Source organism: Saccostrea echinata, unplaced genomic scaffold (assembly GCF_033153115.1).
Source record: "Saccostrea echinata isolate AGI-Se365-2 ecotype Australia unplaced genomic scaffold, CSIRO_AGI_Sech_v1 ptg000001l, whole genome shotgun sequence".
Classification (NCBI taxonomy): domain Eukaryota; kingdom Metazoa; phylum Mollusca; class Bivalvia; order Ostreida; family Ostreidae; genus Saccostrea; species Saccostrea echinata.
This window is the reverse complement of record NW_026889750.1, coordinates 51,507,942-51,528,575: the sequence shown is the minus strand read 5'-3', so window position 1 is coordinate 51,528,575 and position 20,634 is coordinate 51,507,942. Positions and strand designations below refer to the sequence as shown.

At 34.3% G+C, this 20,634-nt stretch overlaps 2 protein-coding genes across 2 annotated transcripts; one reads left to right on the top strand and one right to left on the bottom strand.

Moving 5' to 3' along the window:
- Window positions 1-7,422: 7,422 nt before the first annotated feature.
- LOC133198347 (protein O-mannose kinase-like) lies at window positions 7,423-13,194 on the bottom strand. Its single transcript, XM_061334453.1, has 3 exons — window positions 13,057-13,194; window positions 11,334-11,597; window positions 7,423-11,161 (listed from the first exon to the last, which is right to left on the bottom strand). Exons 1-3 carry the CDS (start codon window positions 13,192-13,194, stop codon window positions 10,403-10,405), a joined length of 1,161 nt encoding a protein of 386 aa, XP_061190437.1. The 3' UTR covers window positions 7,423-10,402.
- A 114-nt stretch (window positions 13,195-13,308) lies between these two features.
- Window positions 13,309-17,752, top strand: LOC133194212 (large ribosomal subunit protein uL24-like). Its single transcript, XM_061330219.1, has 4 exons — window positions 13,309-13,363; window positions 13,587-13,762; window positions 16,227-16,367; window positions 17,609-17,752. The coding sequence occupies exons 2-4, from the start codon at window positions 13,595-13,597 to the stop codon at window positions 17,729-17,731; spliced, it is 432 nt and encodes a 143-aa protein (XP_061186203.1). The 5' UTR covers window positions 13,309-13,363; window positions 13,587-13,594; the 3' UTR covers window positions 17,732-17,752.
- The last annotated feature ends 2,882 nt before the right edge of the window (window positions 17,753-20,634 follow it).

Genomic DNA, 20,634 nt, shown 5'->3' with positions numbered 1-20,634 from the left:
ATATATAGACAAATTATAAATGTAGACAAGACGACATTGTCAACATGCATATGCATGCACGTGCGCGCGCATGCAATGTTAAAATGACCAATATACTTGATATAGCTGTATCTTTTATACGTTTTGATGAAATGATTTGATACCAAAAATATTTAGATATATTAATAGTGTTGACAAGATGACACGGTCATCATGGACATGCATGCACGTGCGCGCATGCAATGCGTAAAATGACAGATATACTTAATATAGCCGATTTTTTAAAATCTTTTAATGAAATTTAAATATAAAGATGTATTAAAAGTGTAGACAAGTTGACATGGTCATTTTGTACATACATGCCCGTGCGCGCGCGTGTAATGCGTAAAATACCCAGTATACTTGACTGCCTTATTTAATGAAGCTTACAGGGAATAAGACACCAAAAGGAAGTTGGGGAGCGTTTGGGGAACATCTGTAACGGTCCCCGTTACAATTAATACTAGTTAACAATGAAGTTTAGCTACACGTCAACTCTAGCTAAGTTAAGCATTAAAAGCAATGCGTGAACATGGACAGAAATAAATCTTAGTTTGAATTAATACGACGTAAACCTGGTTTGATGGACACAAAACCTTAAAATTCTTGGTCCAGTAAGCCTCGGGTTTTCGTCAGAACGATATGTAGCCACTCGAGGTCTTTCAATATCAAATGGGCGAGCAAGGCGAGCGAAATGCTTATATTGAGACAAATATGAAAGCGAAAAATCAAATCTCAATAATAACAAATTCTTTGATATTTCATATGATATTAAAATATACTTTATGTAAAAACTCCAAAATTTGCAACTATCTCACAAAGATTGAAATTATTTCTCTATGAAATAGCATGAACACACCAAAGAGGGTAAAAAGGATAATTTTCTCCTATTATAACACAATTTTACCATATATGAGTGGGTCTTGGCTCTATTTTTTTTTTTTTGGGGGGGGGGGGAGTTTATCCTCAAAGTATGCGTAAATATATACATTTTGGTGAACAAAAACATGGAGCAAAGACCCACTAAAATACTCTTTTATTGCACAGCAATCGTATATTTCCAAGAAATATTTAAGTCCATTTTTAATCAAGGGTCACATCACAAACATGATTTAAATACAATGATTTGTTATGGAACGCCTCAGCTGCCTTATGTGGAGAACATTCATTATATGCTGATACTTTTACATTATATGCTGATAGTTTGTCATTATATGCTGATAGTTTGTCATTATATGCTGTTACTTCAACATTATATGCTGATACTTTAACATTATATGCTGATACTTTAACATTATATGCTGATAGTTTGTCATTATATGTTGATACTTTGTCATTATATGCTGATACTATAACATTATATGCTGATACTTCAACATTATATGCGGATAGTTTGTCATTATATGCTGATACTTCAACATTATATGCTGATACTTTAACATTATATGCTGATACTTCAACATTATATGCTGATACTTTAACATTATATGATGATACTTCACTATATGGTGTTTTAAAAATAGGTAAAACATCGGGATCGTGATACGAAAATCGTCCAAAACGCATGTTTTAACAGAATGTGTGAGAATATTAAGTTTTTATTAAAATGATTATTGCAGGTTGTTCGACGTATGCACGCCTTTTCTCAGCTAATAAGGTCTCTTTGGTCGGATTTTAAAGGTTCAAGTGGATATTGACATTTTGATTGTTGTTCACATTCATCATTTCAAGGAAAACTAACGTTGTATCTCAAAATATGTATGTGTAATCATGATGGCTTATCTTTCGGGTTGTTGATAAAAAATTTTGAATCTACTTTAAATACACTTAGATTCTAACACTTTCAGTCAAGAAAACCCACGTTTAAAAAAGACGTACCACACTTATATATATATATGTGTTATATGTACGTCTTTAAAAAAAAATGAAGAAAAAAAAGTAAGAGGTTGAAAGAAAGAAAAGTTTTAGAAAACATTTATGTTCTTAATATTCAATAGAGAAAACCTGAATCTTGAGAAAATCTTTGCTCCTATATACTCATTTTTACTAGTAGTATTTTGAGTTTATGTTGTCATTTTGTCATTAATATCACCCCCCCCCCCCGTCGCCCACGTGGCGCAGTGGTTAGAGTGTCTGCTCTAGAATCGCGAAGTAAGGAGTTGGTCCTTACGTCGCGGGTTCGAATCCCACTGTGGGACGTGGAGACCGGTCCTTCGGATGAGACCGTATAAACCGAGGCCCCGTGTCGCAGTAGGTGTTGGCACGAAAAAGATCCCTCGCTGTTCAATGGCCCTGAGTGCCGAGTATAGGTAAAAAATTTGCAGCTCTCCACCGGCAAGTGGTGGCGTCTCAATCTGAGTGAAAAATTCTCGAGAAGGACGTTAAACAATAATCAAACAAACACCCCCCCCCATCTTGAAATCCTGTATACCCCTCTGGAATGTGTTTACTGGCTTACAAGTTACATGATTATATGTATTATTGCAAAAAATATATAAATACTAGTAAATACATGTATTTTAATATGATTTCTTATAGATGAATTTATACTGCATGAGGTATAATTTAATTGAAATTGAAGAATTTTTAGTGAAATATCATATTAGTTGTTTGGATGTTAAAAATATTATTTTTGAGTTTATAATTTATAATTTTTTTTTTTTTGGAAGGGGGAGGGGTGGGGTGTTGGGAAGATTACAACTCCGTCAATATTCACAGAGTTCAAACTAACTTCATAATCTCAGTTTCGGTGATTTTACAGTTTTCCAGAATGATCGCATGCATGGCATTGGATGTATAGACCAGCTTAAATAGTCCAGTTAAAATGCAATGGCAGCTAGATTCTGGAAAAGCTTTTGAGTCATTAGTAGCCTAAATTACTATGTCGATGTCATAACAATGAAATCCCTGAACAACAACCCCCGTCCTACCGATTTGAAAATTACATATAAAAGACCTATCGAAAACTTAAGTGCTGACGAGTGGTTCTGAGGCCGGAACGACCATGCAATACGCGTGGGAAAGGGGGGGGGTATCATATTATGTGAATTAATCATCTGTACTAGGATGACTTTGGCGTGGAGGTAGCCCCACCCCTCTCCCCAAAGAAATGGAGTTTTCGAGTTTGGTTAGACTTTTTTGTTTTGTGTGAAAATAAATAATCTGTACCTGGTCATCTAGAAAATGAATAATCTATCATTCACGAAGTGACATGAAAATAAATAATCTGACTCGAAAAAAAAATTGCACCCCCTCCCCAAACGAATCAAATGTTTGTCCCCTATAAATTATATTATTCTGCTTTGATGTCCTGTAATATCATTGATGTTTAAAAAAAGCGAAGTTTTAATACCATGAAGAGTTTCTGAACTTCCAAAATATCTTAAATTTTCGTGCAGTACACGCGTTTTTTGCAAGGTTATCTTCGTTTAGTTCACTCTTAATATTATATATGTACTCTCTACCCCTTCCCAAATACGCCAGTATATTCAAGACTGCTTACACGTGCATCCTATCCCTTTTCGTCCCATCAATTTGCCAATACATGTACATGTATATAAACCAATACATGTACGTGTATATATATATACTAAAACTTTGCAATTGAAAACAATTTTTTTTTGGATTTTTTCTCTTGTCAAAGAATTTTAGTATGAAGATCCCGATGTTTAACCTATTTTTTAAAGCACCATATAGTGAAGTATCAGCATATAATGTTGAAGTATCAGAATATAATGTTAAAGTATCAGCATATAATGACAAATTATCGGCATATAATGACAAACTATCAGCATATTATGTTAAAGTATCAGCATATAATGTTAAAGTATCAGCATATAATGACAAACTATCAGCATATTATGACAAAGTATCAGCATATAATGTTGAAGTATCAGCATATAATGTTAAAGTATCAGAATATAATGTTAAAGTATCAGCATATAATGTTAAGGTATCAGCATATAATGTTGAAGTATTAGCATATAACGTTGAAGTATCAGCATATAATGACAAACTATCAGCATATAATGTTAAAGTATCAGCATATAATGAATGTTCTCCACATAAGGCAGCTGCGGCGTTCCATAATTTGTCATGAGTTGTGCAGCATAGTGATTAGCGTGTTAGTCTCAAAGAAAAACGATACTCGATCAGGATTTTTTATTGCTAAGGGGTCGGAACCCCAAGAATACATTATTTTTTAAAAATAGAATAATTTTTGCCGAGAAAAGTTTTGTTTGTCATAATTTCATGAATTTCAATAATAAGATCTTCACTCTAAATACCAAATTCGTAAATTGAATATGATTTTTATGTATCTAAAGGTATAGGCACTCTGGACGCCTTGTTCTCCCATCTTCTTTCCCACCATATCCACCTGTTACATATACATATATGTACCTCCTTTCTCTAAGAACTAAGCAAATGAACGTAGATTTATAATTTAGAACAAATGAGTGACAAAAATAAAAAAAAAATTCCGGTTATATACATGCAGTTGTTATCTTCAGTAACCAATTAATCATTCGGAATATGTTCGGTGGTGTCATCAATGACTACATTGTATATGTACCCGGTATAATGGCTTTTTTACTAATTACTCGGGTACCAAGGAGAGTACATAGAGATAGACAAACAATTATGCGTGGGAATTACTGTCTTACATGACAGATCTGGTTCATAAACTGATAATATAGCCATTTTTTTTTCAGTAAGCAGATGAAATTATGTTTGGAATGATAGAGATAATAAGAATATATCGGCATAAAAAAGAGAAAAATTAAGTCATTGACAAAGAATATTGCAGTTTGGTGAAGATTATATGCTGAGGTTACTTGACAATTTGACCAGAGAGGCACATATACATGGATCCTGTATGTTTCAATTCAATGACATAGAAAAGTTAAGTAGTTTTTTTAACCACAGCATACAGCACACAAACCACAATATAATGGAACCAGAGAATATATAATTTTAAAAATATTTTATTGTTTTAAAAAAGTTTTGGATACAACTTAGTAGATCGTTTTCCTTTCTGATAAGTACACTGAATAGGATATGATTGTCAAATTAAAAAATAAATCATACAGTTATATTAAAACAGTTATACATCAGATATTAAAAGACACATATTGTATATAATCCCTACCTATATACATGTATATACGTATTACATGTTATATAAAACAGCTTCAGTGTTCCATATGCCTGCCATACTTTACTCCGGAACATGCATTCACGCTTCCATATACCTTGTAATACAAGATTCTTGGAAAAATAGTAAATGATGAAAAATTGTATTAATTATCGATTTTAATTATATTTCTCATCTGAAAACAGGATTTATTTTAATCTATTACCCCTTAAAAGGATTTTTTATAAAGTTTTTAAGTTTTACTTCGCAAAATAGTTCCCTAAAAAATTAGAAATAAATCGTTTTGAGGGATGATAGATTTAAAATAAGTGATATATTTTCATTTTTATTGATAATTACAATAATTTTAAAATTACTATTTCAATTTCAAAATTTCACCGTTTAAAACTTCTACAAGAATCTTGTAGGGTTGACAGAGATGTTGGGAGCGTAGCGGTAGACAACTCTGGATAGAGAATGGGGAACATTCTGTGCACAATTTCGTAAATTATTCTGTGTTTTTAAATGAGGGCTAATCCTCTTAATGAAGATTAATAATATCAATAATAATAAAACAATTAGGCCATCTTAAAAAAATATGTTTGCCCTCTAGCGACCAACTAATGGCCCGACTCAAAGCGTTTTCTAACCTCCAGGAAACATTTTTTTTTAAAATTCATTCCAAAGTTTTCTCGTCCTATTATTAACTATACTGTTAAAAAAAACAACAACAACAAACAAACAAACAAACAAAAACACACACACACACACAAAACAAAACAAAAAACAAGATGTGTTTGTGAAAGACTGATGCCCCCGTATGGCAACTTATAGCAAAGGTTAAACTTTCTCAAATGCAAATCAAATATATTGGTACCCAAAGTAAAGTCTTGTCTCGAGGAATACAGCTGTGAAATATGAAAGCCCTAGCAGCAACCATTGAATAGATATGGAAAAGGTTAAAGTTTTCTAAAGAAGGTCAAACGCAAAAGTTCAGGTCAAAGGGTCAAAGTTGTTGGCATCCAAACGAAGGTCTTGTCGCAAGAATGAAATATGTGAAGTATGAAAGCCCTAGCACCAACGGTTCAAAAATTATGGCTAAGGTTAACGTTTTTCAGAAGTAGGTCAAACTCCAAGGTCAAAGTCAAAGGGTCAACGTTGTTGGTATCCAAAGGAAGGTCTCGTCACAAGGATTACATATGTGAAGTATGAAAATCCTCCTTCCTTCCTACCAAATTTCTTTATTCTGAGTTGGGAGAGGGCAAGAAAATAAATTTAAGATGGCCTTATTTTCAAATTTTTCTACTCTGTATCTTGCCAAAAAAGGTTAATTCAGAGAATATGTGTCCCCTGCGTAAGGGAAAAAAAGAGATGGATAAACTGGACAAAATTACAGGTGGAGAAAAGGTCAACCTTGACCTTTCAGCTTCTGGTCTTAAAGTTAAAAAAATCATGACCAAAAGTTTCATTGCAAAAGCTTACAGAAAAACTAAAATTGTTATCTGCATATATGCAATATATATTTCTGACCTTGACCTTCGGGTCTATTTTTAAGGCCATGGGGAGTTGTGAAATAAAAAAATCATTGCAAAAGCTCAGACTTTTTTAAAGATATTTTCTGGAAATGAAAGAGTTACACACAAACAGAATGTATGAATTTATGACCTTGACCTCTGACCCCAAAATTGATAGGGCCCTTTTTTGCATCATAGGGAGTTGTGATATTACATTTCGTTGAAGAAAGCTCAAAGGAAACTAAAGTTATCATCTGGAAAATGTTATTTGTAATGTATGATTTTTTTTTTACCTTCAGTTGATCTTTGATCTCAAAAGGGATCTTCTTTAGGCAATACTTAAGGAGTAATGATATAAAATTTCATTGCAAAAGCCCAGACATTTAAAGATATTGCCTGGAAAACGAAAGTGTTAAACACAGACAGAATAAATGAATTTATGACCTTGACCTTTGACCTCAAAATCTATAGGGCTTTTCTTTGGACCATAGGGAGTTGTGGTATAAAGCTAAAAGGCTTCTTGAGATATTGTACAGAAATGAAAGTGTTACACACAGACTGAAATACAGACAGACAGACGAACAAATAGACAGATGGACCCAAATTCATTTACCCCTCTTTTAGTGAAAGCAGGGACAGAAAAAAAATAGATTTTAAATGTGGTTTTGTCATTTTCACAGAGCAGAGGGAGAAGACAGTGAAAAAAAAATGTAGGAAAATTTTAAACTAACACAATGAACAATAATTAATCAAAAATAAGACGACTTTGATGTTTTAATAAAAGGAGCAAAATCATGAAATAAAAATGTGTAAACAATTTTTTAGACTTTAGAGACCTGAATCAGCATCAAGTCAACAAAATACACAGTGCACATACAAAAACATAGGTAATCAGAGATTACAGAGCTCACCTCAACAAAATACACAGTGCACATACAAAAACATAGGTAATCAGAGATTACAGAGCTCACCTCAACAAAATACACAGTGCACATACAAAAACATAGGTAATCAGAGATTACAGAGCTCACCTCAACAAAATACACAGTACACATACAAAAACATAGGTAATGAGAGATTACAGAGCTCACCTCAACAAAATACACAGGACACATACAAAAACATAGGTAATCAGAGATTACAGAGCTCACCTCAACAAAATACACAGTACACATACAAAAACATAGGTAATCAGAGATTACAGAGCTCACCTCAACAAAATACACAGTACACATACAAAAACATAGGTAATCAGAGATTACAGAGCTCACCTCAACAAAATACACAGTACACATACAAAAACATAGGTAATCAGAGATTACAGAGCTCACCTCAACAAAATACACAGTGCACATACAAAAACATAGGTAATCAGAGATTACAGAGCTCACCTCAACAAAATACACAGGACACATACAAAAACATAGGTAATGAGAGATTACAGAGCTCACCTCAACAAAATACACAGGACACATACAAAAACATAGGTAATCAGAGATTACAGAGCTCACCTCAACAAAATACACAGTACACATACAAAAACATAGGTAATCAGAGATTACAGAGCTCACCTCAACAAAATACACAGGACACATACAAAAACATAGGTAATGAGAGATTACAGAGCTCACCTCAACAAAATACACAGTACACATACAAAAACATAGGTAATCAGAGATTACAGAGCTCACCTCAACAAAATACACAGGACACATACAAAAACATAGGTAATCAGAGATTACAGAGCTCACCTCAACAAAATACACAGTGCACATACAAAAACATAGGTAATGAGAGATTACAGAGCTCACCTCAACAAAATACACAGGACACATACAAAAACATAGGTAATGAGAGATTACAGAGCTCACCTCAACAAAATACACAGGACACATACAAAAACATAGGTAATGAGAGATTACAGAGCTCACCTCAACAAAATACACAGGACACATACAAAAACATAGGTAATGAGAGATTACAGAGCTCACCTCAACAAAATACACAGTGCACATACAAAAACATAGGTAATGAGAGATTACAGAGCTCACCTCAACAAAATACACAGTACACATACAAAAACATAGGTAATGAGAGATTACAGAGCTCACCTCAACAAAATACACAGGACACATACAAAAACATAGGTAATCAGAGATTACAGAGCTCACCTCAACAAAATACACAGTACACATACAAAAACATAGGTAATGAGAGATTACAGAGCTCACCTCAACAAAATACACAGTACACATACAAAAACATAGGTAATGAGAGATTACAGAGCTCACCTCAACAAAATACACAGTACACATACAAAAACATAGGTAATCAGAGATTACAGAGCTCACCTCAACGAATGTTGTCCTTAAGTAAAGGTAAAGTCCAACACTAAATTAATGATCTGGAAGTGTGCAGCCCTGGATGCAACATTTATGCAATTTTGGTCCTGCAGTTACTTAGGAATTGACTTATCTAAAAACTTGAACTAGTCACTCATCCAGAAAATGCGAGTCAAACCCAGCATCTGAAGCAAGTTTGAGTGTTCATTCCTTGATACATCATTCAAGCAAGTTTGGTTCAGATAGGCCTTATAGTTTCTTGTTAATGGACCTGCTCTTAAAACGTTAACCTGGTCACTCATCTAGAAAATGTCAGTCAAATCCAGCATCTGAAGCAACTCTGGTAGTGTGCATCCCTTGATGCATCATCCATGCAAGTTTGGTTCAAGTAGGCCTTACAGTTGCTTGGTCATGGACATGCTCCAAAAACAACCAGTTTAAAACTTCATTGGAAAATGTAGGTCAAATCCCACATCCAAAGCAACACTGGTAGTGTGCATCAATAAATTTATCATCAGTGCAGAGTTGGTTTGCATAGGGCTTATGGTCACTTTAGAAAGAAAATGCTCATAAAACTTTAACTTGGTTGCTCATCTGGAAAATGTAGGTCAAATTCAGCATCCTAAGCAAGTCCAGTGTAGTGTGCATCCTTAGTGTATCATCCATGCAACTCATCCAGGTAGCAAATAGTTACTTTAGAATGAACCTGCTCCCAAAACTTTAACCTGGTCACTCATCTGATTCTGATTTCTATTGGGCAAAAAGTTCTCTGACTTCCCTGAATTTGGTTGTACAATAAATGTTTTCATGAATTCTAATTAAAGGTTTATACCACTACATGTATACAATCGTTCACAACTTCTACTTGCGACGTATAATATTCCACGGAAGTGTTATATAAGCCTGATAGTGTGCATCCTTAGATGTATCATCCAAGTTTGGTCAACATAGGGCTTATAGTTGCTTTTGAATGAACCTGCTCCCAAAACTTTAATCTGGTCATTCATCTGGAAAGTGTAGGTCAGATTCAGCATCCGGAACAAGTCCAGTAGTGTGCATCCTTAGATTTCATCAATATAGGGCTTATAGTTACTTGGAAATGAGACCTGCTCTAAAAACTTTAACCTGTTACAGAAACATTAATTTGGTCATTCTTTAGCTGAAATTGCAGCATTTGAAACCTTGACTGGTACAATGAAACACACTAAAAGCATCCTTCATGCATCTTTGATAAATATATAAGACATAGAAGTACTTGAAAAGAAATTTGCTCCAAAAACTTTAACCTGATATGCAGACACCAAGGGTATTAACATAAGCTCCCCCAACTTCTTTAAGGTGAGCTAAAATACAGAGTACACATGCAAAAAAATACACAGTACATACAAAAAATGCTAAACTTCTTTTACAAATAAATCTTGATCTTGTAGTTGTTTTAACAAATTTCTGTAGGTCCACAAAATGTGAAGAGCAGTAGGTCTTCTGCTTAGATTCACATGTTTACATGCCATATGAATGTCTAACAGTCTCATCTGAAGATTTGTTGCTTGGAGACTATTTCCAAGGAAATAATTACACACACTTGGGACTTTCCAGATGTCAGTCTTCTCATCATAAGTCTGCATTTCACTGTCATTGAAGTCCGTAATCCTGCTCCATCTCTGTTCTGGAGCCACAAACTCACCATCTAGCTCCCGATTTCCACATTTGATACCTCTCCATTTCCCACTGACTTTGGTTGTCATAGCAACAGAATCCACATCGTTCAGCACCAGTCGCATATCTTCTGACAGTAAATACTGTGTAAATACTTTGTCTAAGCTGTTTGTATCACACATCACGTATGCCTTGTCATCTGAAGTAGAGTGGAGCTTGGAGAGAATTTCCACATAGTCAATACAAAACTGGAATCTTCTGAAGATACTGTTCACTTCTGGGAATGTTTCTAGATGTTTGTTAAACTTGGTAGCTTCACCAAGGGAGTGAAATTCAGTAATCATAATATTGTCACAGAAACCTATCAGCTGGACAATTCTCTGGTGTCCATGGAAATGTTTCAGAACTTGAATTCCTTGCTGAAAGTCTGCTTGGTAATGTGGAGATGTGAGTTGACTGTAGGCTACAACAAAATCCTTCCACCTGGCAACATACACCTGTAAAATTGATAAACTCTTCAAAGCCCAGCTTATTAACTTATTTACAACATTTTCTTTAAATCTATTCTAAATTGATGAAAACATGTATTTCAGAAATCAAAGAATATAGAACCTTTAATACAAAATTCAGATGAGAATTTCTCCTCAGTGAGCTGTCGTTCGGGATTACCTCTTTCACGAGCCCTCTGCCAATTCTGGTGATTTTCTCCACCTGCTGTAGGTCGTCACACGTAAGCCAGGGTCGACACTGGTGCATCCCGTACAGACTGAACTGTCCATACTGACAGAGGGGTCGACAGAGTTCCTTCCCCTGTATAATGCTCTGGATGCAAATAGGCTCAAGCGAGTGCTTGTTTTTATGTGATGAATACCATACTAAATACAATATTGGTATGTGCACAATGACACCAAGCGTCAGGTAAATAGTTTGAAACTGAAAATAAAATTTAACAAATTATTTTTAAAATTATTTGTGATCTACAAAGCTTGGTAGAAATACATCTCCCTATTAATTTTTTTAATAAATTAAAATGTTAATGTTGCTGCTAAATGCATCACACTGAATGGAAGTTAAGATGCATTATCAATAACCCATCACAAGAGGCCTTCAGTGTTAAACAACTGCAAAATGCTGATATAAGGTTTAATGCATTCAATGTTACTCACAAATTTGATCCATCCTGTTACATGTAAAGTTTGATAAGAATTGTAAGAAATGGACCCACTCCAAATAATTTAAACTTATCAGAAAATAATATGTAGGTTGCTTGGATCATTCAAAGTAAGACTGCAAGTACTCAGCTCTATTCAAGCAACTTGGTCTACAAAGGACTTAGAAGAAGCTATAATGAACCACATGGAAGTACATTTTTTGCATTTTGGTTTACATATAACCTCCTTCAAGAAAAATATGTTAAAGTAATAGGGTACAATTAGCTTTAATGTTAATTTTGCAGAAGAAAAATACTCAGCATAGAAATTTTTTTCCCCTCCTTTTCTAGCAAAATTAAGTTATTATAGTAAATTTTGAAAATTACAAAATTTAAAAACTGAGTCATGCAAAGCTCTGATGGGAAAAATGGAAAAAGGCAAAATGTTGGGTCGTCAAAACTTTGGGTCATCAACACTGGCTTAGTAACAAAAGAGGGCTCAAGCATGAACAGAATACTTTTTGCAGAAATAAATTCCACAATGAATAGCATATATCACTGCTTTCATGCCACACAAAAGCTTGGTCATCAGTAAAAGTTTCACTTCTTATTGGTGAGTGTCATTTATGTGTGGCCATTTGAGGTCTTTCGATAATGAATATTCATGAAATCATTATTTAATTACCAACTTCATACAAGTTTTTCTGCAACCCAACAGTTTGTTAGATTGATCCCGAAGAAGTTTAGGAACTTCCAAGGGATCATTCTCCTAAACAGTGGGCATACAGAAAAACTTGTAAACCAAAAGTTATTCCTTTATAAGTATGTTGATGCTGATTGATGATATTTACAGAATAAAAATTTTCATTTTTTGCACTGTAAATTTATATCCCATTTGGGACATTATATCCCACAGCTGTCCCAAACGGGCTTTTATATCCCATTTGGGCGATTGGTCCCAACCTGTTAGATACATGTAGCCGTGTCAGGCTGTGGCCTTGTCATTGTTCTCTATTGGGAAGTTGATGGCTCGTTTTATACTCCCTCTGAGGGGGAGTATGAAACGAGCCATCAACTTCTCAATAGAGAATAGCCTTGTCATGATATATGCTTGTCCTTGCAAAATGATGGAAAATTGTTGCTCTGTCAGATGCTTCAGTGGCGAAGATATTATTTCGAAGTAGTTTAGGAAGAACAAAAACATTATTTTTCTTACTTCAGAGTAAAAAAAAATATCATTACCGTAGAGAGTGTTGAAATTTCCAGCTTTATTTTTTTTTTAAACCTCGTCGTGTGGTCTCTAGTTTCGATTTCATACCATCTTATTTTCACTTTCTGAACGTGATGAACTATATGCCATGGTCTATCAAGATAAATCATATAAGCATCGTATACACAAATTATTTGCTTCTATGCATGAAAACTAATTAATTTCTTTGAAACAGTCTATTTAACAATATTTTTAAATGCCGTTTTAAATGTTAAGTTGGTTTAAAAGAGCATCACGTGATACGTTCCTTTTCCGGTTATCGGCCCATAAGTAAACAAGGTGCGAGTGAGTCTTGTGTCTCAATCAGTCACCATCCATGTTGCAATAAAGTAAAATCTGCGAAAATAACTTTTCCAATTAATGAATACCCAGATTATTTTGTGTTTTTGATCACAATATTAGCGCTAGATTAAGATATTTATGATAAGAACTGGAAAAAATTAAAGAGGGGGGGGGGGTGATTTGACAGCATTGGTGACTATGTATATGTTTTGTTTTTAAGGCCTGAAGATGAAGTTCAATAAAATGGTCTCCTCCTCAAGGAGGAAGAACAGAAAGCGTCACTTTAATGCTCCCTCACACGTTCGTAGGAAGATGATGAGTTCTCCCCTATCAAAGGAACTTCGCCAAAAATACAACGTGAGGAGTATGCCCATCAGAAAGGATGATGAAGTGCAGGTAAATCTCGAAGATGTTTTTTGTTAGAATTTTACCAAGAACCCTGTGTCAACTATGAATTCTCCCTGAAGACCAGTTTGCAGGATTTCCAGGCTTGACACCATGATTTTGTAGAAATGTCGCATGAACCTGTAGTTTTGTCTGTAATGTCTAATGAATGATAAGATCCCATTAAAGTCTCGTATAACATGTAATAAAAACACGCAAGGATTTGGAATTTTTTTTTATGTTTCAAATTGAAAATGGATTTTTAAAACTGTCGTATCCAATACCCAGTGGCCACAAGAAAGGCACCGTCTGTAAACCAAATGTCATTTTTTTCTATCGTAAAAATACTCAAGACATCAAAGTGTACAACCTTGTATATTCAGTGGTTTTTCAAACTTGAATTATATTGTAATGTTAGAATGCAGATAAGGAGGTATCAAGTCAACTCGTAACCTGACTGACTTATGACCAAGTCAACTCGAACTCATGTCAACTCAAAACCAAACAGCAAAGTCAGCTCATAACCAAGATCCTGGTTACGAGTTCACTCTTGGAGTCAAGTTTTACAGTAGGCAAAACACATTTTCAATTGGCACTTTTTTTTGAATATTTTTTTCTGTGTTAAGTATGAGAATTTTCATTCAAATGCATTTAACAGGTTGGGCACAGTTCCTTTTTCGAGGAAGTGTTACTATAAAGCAGGCTTATACCTCTTTCAATTTCAGTAATGAAAAACATTACTGTATACGGGAATTTTCGTCATATTTTTAAAATAATGCACCAAATCTGTGTATTAAATAAAAAGTGCATGAAAAATATGATGTGATGTGTTTAAACTTTATTAAACCAACCTCGCTGACCAAAAAATTCAGTCCTTTAGTGCTGCAGACAGGAGTAAGATGAGATTTAATCGTACGACATCACGAGTCTTCTTCAAACGGATGTGAATATTTCCCTTATATAAGTTATATTATTATTTGTTCAAAAATGGAAATTTTCATGGTAATGTTTGTTTTCGTGGAGGTGACATCTTTTGAACATGCATAGGAATTTAAGCTCACATGAAGCAGTAATCCATGACTTTTACTTTATTTTTCCCTGTTGATAAATGATACGAAAAGTGTGGAATCTTATAAGGGCATTCATGCTAAAACCATCTTTGAAAGACTATGTTTTAAAATTTAATATATCAAAGAATTATTTTCATCTGTAATAGAAGCAGTGGTATAAAAAATTATTTTTACGATGTCTTTGAAAGAAATGATATAAAATTAAATTAGAATGAATAATTTCATGAATGAGTTTTCAAGTGTTGAACGTATTCAATCTCACAATTTTAACACAGATAAGCTTCCATAAGAAATTTGTATTGTAGAAATATTTCATCACTCTTTTTCAGCATTTTGCAGCGATAAATATTGTAGTTTTGAGCATACATACACTTAATAGACTATAAATATTTAGAGGATGTGAAAATATTCTTGCACTTAATCTTTTATTCAAAGCAAACACGAGAATAGAGGGTAAACGAGTGAAAATTCCCGTATACAGTAATGTTTTTCATTACTGAAAAGAGGAATAATCCTCTAATAATTATAGTAATACTTCCCCCAAAAAGGAACTGAGCCCAACCTGTTTAAGGAGGCTCATTACACCCACAGTTTATTTTATTACAGCACCTTTTAATTTTATGTTGATTTCAAATATATCCAAATGATTATTATGTTATCATAGGCATTTTTTTAAGTAGTTTTTTTTTTTTCCATTATTGGACTGAACAAGCAGTTATTTTTACATCATATCCTATTAAAAGGCAAGCTCTTGCGGTAATGCCCAGCGCAAAGAGAAAATTCAGACTTGTGCATTGATCAATATAAATTTCTTCCACAGTAACATAGGTTGTTGTATCCAGAATCACCCTTGTATTGTATATGGATGCTCAAACTATGATAACCAACCTAAAGTCAGGGTTTTAGATTGAAATAAGTAACTAAGGACACTTTGCAGGGCTCGACATTAACTTTTTTCCCTACTTGTCCATTCGGACAAGTGACCAAGACATTTACTTGTCCAAACTTCAACTTCACTTGTCTGAAAAATTTTCAATAAAGATCTACTACTGTCAACTTGAAAATTTTAAAATAAAGTCCATTATATACAAGTTTGATTGATTTGTTTTTAATGTTATTGATAAATACAACATATAAAACAAAATTTTATCTAGATTTCCTGTCCTGACTTTTTAAAGTGTATATAAAGGTCAGACTGTAACCTGTAATACAAAACTGCACTCACCCTAAATGGTCGCATTGTCAAACTTGTTAGTAGATTGATATTTGTACTAGACAGGTCTAGCAATCTATTTGAACTCTAGATAGAACAATATTAATTCTGTTAGTGAACAAAGAAAAAAAGAAATTGTCATTGATAGTGAAGAAATCTTTCAAGGTGTTAGTAAACTGTAATTTTTATTTAGGTTGTTCGTGGTCATTACAAAGGACAACAAGTTGGGAAAATCGTCCAGGTGTATCGAAAAAAGTTTGTTGTGTATATTGAGAGAATCCAGAGGGAGAAGGCTAATGGAGCTTCTGTCCATGTAGGACTCCACCCCTCCAAGGTAATATAGTAACAGAAAGTGATTCTGACCATGTAGGACTCCACCCCTCCAAGGTAATATAGTAACAGAGAGTGATTCTGTCCATGTGAGACTCCACCCCTCCAAGGTAATATAGTAATAGAAAGTGACTCTGCCCATGTGAGACTCCACCCCTCCAAGTTAATGTAGAAACAGAAAAAGATTCTGTCCATGTAGTACTCCACCCCTCCAAGATAATATAGTAATAGAAAGTGATTCTGTCCATGTGAGACTCCACCCCTCCAAGGTAATATAGTAATAGAAAGTGACTCTGTCCATGTGAGACTCCACCCCTCCAAGTTAATGTAGAAACAGAAAGTGATTCTGTCCATGTAGGACTCCACCCCTCCAAGGTAATATAATATTAAAAAATGAATCTGTCCACATGGGACTTCACCCCTCCAAGGTATTGTAGTAATGGAAAGTGCTTCTGTACACATGGGACGTAACCCCTCCAAGGTATTGTAGTAATGGAAAGTGATTCTGTCCATGTGAAACTCCACCCCTCCAAGGTAATGTAGAAACGGAAAGTGATTCTGTCCACATGGGACTCCACCCCTCCAAAGTAATGTAGTAATGGAAATTGATTCTGTCCACGTGGGACTCCACCCCTCCAAGGTAATGTAGTAATGGAAATTCATTAAAAAACGAAAAAGTGTTGGTACTCTCACACAATAACAGCTGAAAATGAAGAGAAAAAGTCCTGAACTTATGTCAATTGAGTAGAAGCAGGGGGCGGAGCAAATATCAACTAACTTGCCACAATGACAGAACATCAAGGGGAAACAAGTTTGTTGAAAGAAAAGGGCCATAGTCCTTTCCAACATAGTCCCAATCCATGAAAAAATGTACAATCCTTTTCCATCTTGGTGATGGTTGAATGAAAAGAGAATATCTCCTAGGTCATTAAAAATAGAATTTTCATTTAGTGGATTCAACTTTGATCAAACTATCGTTTTATATAAGGCCACAAAAAGGGTCTGAATTTTCCAAAGAAATGAAAAGTAGAAGTATATGAATATTAGTTTTCATCAAGAACTACCAGGCTACAAATTGTCAAAATTGTAAGCAAAGATTCTAATGTGATGTAGAATCAAACCGTTCAATCCATCTTCAAAGGGATTCGGTGAGACTGTCACAGAGAAATGTACTACATGTGTAAAATTTTCTCACTGCATTGATTCATCATTCTCCATTATTTCATGGTAATAATTTCATTGTAGGTGGTGATAGTGAAATTAAAGATTGATAAAGATCGCAAAAGGATTCTGGACCGAAAGGCTCGTTCTAGACAAGTTGCTGATAAGGGCAAGCACACAGAAGAAAGTGTTGCAATGGAATCGTAATAAATTATTGGGGAGAAAGCAGTTTTTCTTGTTTGTTGAAATATATTGTACATTAAAGTACAGGGGGCTCAATCATCCTGATCACTGTCAGGATTCTCCTTAAATTACGCCCCAGTCCTCCTATAGCATTGGGAAAGCTGTCATGATTTGATGGTTTAGAACCCGAGAAATTTTGATTTTGTGGTTGCAAAAAGATAAGAATGGTATAAGTTGCAACAGTTGTCAATAAGAACAGAGGATATGTAATGGTATAACGAATATAAAGGTTAGGAGGCTAGGATATGTACTTGGTAACTTATTGTGTTGGGGGGTTGTAATGCATTTATTTTGAACATGTATTGTAAAAACTGAGAAGAAGGAAAAAAATTAATTGGTAGAATTTACAGATGTACATGCACTGCTTCTAATTTTCATGGACTTTCTTGCTTGATTTTTACTGTAAACAGGGTTATTTTTGCATTGTCCAACTTGCAAAGGATTTCACTCTGTTGTAAATTTCAACATACAAAGTTGTGTTCAAAAGTGATCTCGCTTGAATATCATTACTGGTAAAGAGCTAATCGAGAAAATATTGGTTTCGGACAACTGCTTCTATTGCTTTACATTAATGAGGCAGCATAGGCCAAACGTTCAGATGATTTTATGCAGTAGAGGAGCAATCTACATGTAGTTCATACTTATATTTGCAGTGTACGTTTTACACAAATTACAAAACATTGTTTTAGAACTGATATGTGTATAAAATGATTTAATCGTTAATGATTTCCTTGATGCAATATAATTTTTTCTGACAACAGTGCAAGTATGGTTGCTTTATATGCGACTTTTGGCACTGTATTTGCTACTTTGGAGTGTCCTTTTTCGTATGGTTCAACGTCTTACTGCTGTATCATGATTTTTTCGTTTTCAAAGAATTGAAATACATTTAAATTATCAACACATATATAGCAAAACAGCTATAGTACTATCAAACAAAGGTACTTGATTACACGACACCCCCCCCCCCCCCAATATATATACTTCCTGGTTCAGAAATGGATGTTTCGTAATTGTGCCTCCCCCCCCCCCTTCGAAGAAGGGAGGGCATATTGCTTTGCTGCTGCCTGTCAGTCGGTCGGTCCACCAACAGTTTCCGTTCATATTTTTCGCTGAGGTTGCACATACTGAAATGAAATTTGGTATACAGAATCTAGGTCAAGTTCTGTTTTGGGTACGATCGAGCAATTTTTGACAGAGTTATGCCCCTTGGACTAAGAAAAATTCCAATTATTGGGGAGGGGGGGTTAAGTGTTTCACAAACATCTATACCCCGCCCCTTCCCCCTTTAAAAAAATATATGAATGAAGAACTGCGAACGACTGTATTGTTCTGCCGCCTACCTCCAAGTCAATTTTCAAAAGTTAATATATTTGAACGATTTTTCATATTTATATAGATATTTATCGAACATAATTTATTTGGGAAAACAAAGAGAGATAACTCTACAATTCCTGTAAAACTTGTGTTTTTTTACTATAGAAATCAACGGGGGAAAAAATTCTTAAACATCCCCCGTGAAACAAAAATTCCCTTTTACAGGTTGTTATTTCTTATTTCACAAATTTATACCAAAGCTTTTGTTGTTTCACGGGGGAGGGGTGGGTGGGCATATGTGTACAGACAAAAAAAAAATCAAAAATGGTTATTTTATTACCAATTTCAAATTAGATTACATGTAAAAAAGAAAATTTTATCAATCTTATACATTGAATTTACCATAGTTTAATCATACGGAAAGGTTCAAGGGTCATTCATCTATTTCCATGCAATTAACTTTTCGACATTGGTTTTAAAATGAATAATCAATTACTAATGAACTCTTCTTTGCATTCAAACAGGTTTTAATAAAATGCCGTTTATATTGAATTAATTGAGTGTAAAATGTAGGCGGGAATCGGGAGTTAGCGTGCGTGGTTCTTTGAGCAAAATAAATTGTTTTATGAATTTTTTTTTTTTTTTTACAAAAAAATATTCTTTTTAAAGCTATTATAAAATGGAGAAATCACTTCGGTTAGTTTACATTGGATATCGGTCTAAAAAAATCCTTAACTTGCATAATGTCACTAAAATATATGTCTTTATACGTTGTTTTAGTAGAATTTTTGTATTTAATACATATAGTAATAGTTCCATTTATTTGTCCATTCCACTTTAATCCTGCTATTCATTGTCAATCGAAAAACATGTGTAGACCCTCCCCCTTTCCGAACGTAAGAGTTATTAAATCTAAGGAAAAAATTACCCACCCACCCCCGGAAACACGGACCTCTCTTAAAATTGGAAGAAAAGCCATGTATCCGTAAGAAAATTGACTTTGATATTTGTTAGAGTTGATGTGCTTCACGCCTATAAAAATTCCTGGATCTACGGCTGCGAAGAATGCTAAAAAATAAATAAATAAAAGAGTGAACATTATGGAAGTGAGGCCAAATTCTACATCTATAGGGGGTCTTAGGCCACGTTCAAATGTTATAGAACCAGAGCTAGGTCTGCGAAAAATATCAGGAAGCCGGAATAAATATACGCGTACTTGAATCATAGGAATATAACGCCATTTAATTTTTTCTTTCCCTAGATTGATCCCTTTTCATTTTTTTTCTCTCCATAGATTGATCCTAATAGGCTTTTGTACGTACATGTAGAAGTTGTTACATCATATTTGTCACTTTGCTGCTGATGACAATTTAATATGTTTTCATAATTATTTCAGTAGAACTGAAAACTGTCAAAAACACCTTGTTAATTATTCATTGCACTGAAACAAGTAGACTCGGAAAGTTTTTTAAGCTATTTTTTTAATTTGATGATGGACGTGTTTTATTTTTGTTCACAAAAGTGAATTCTCTCTCTCTCTCTCTCTCTCT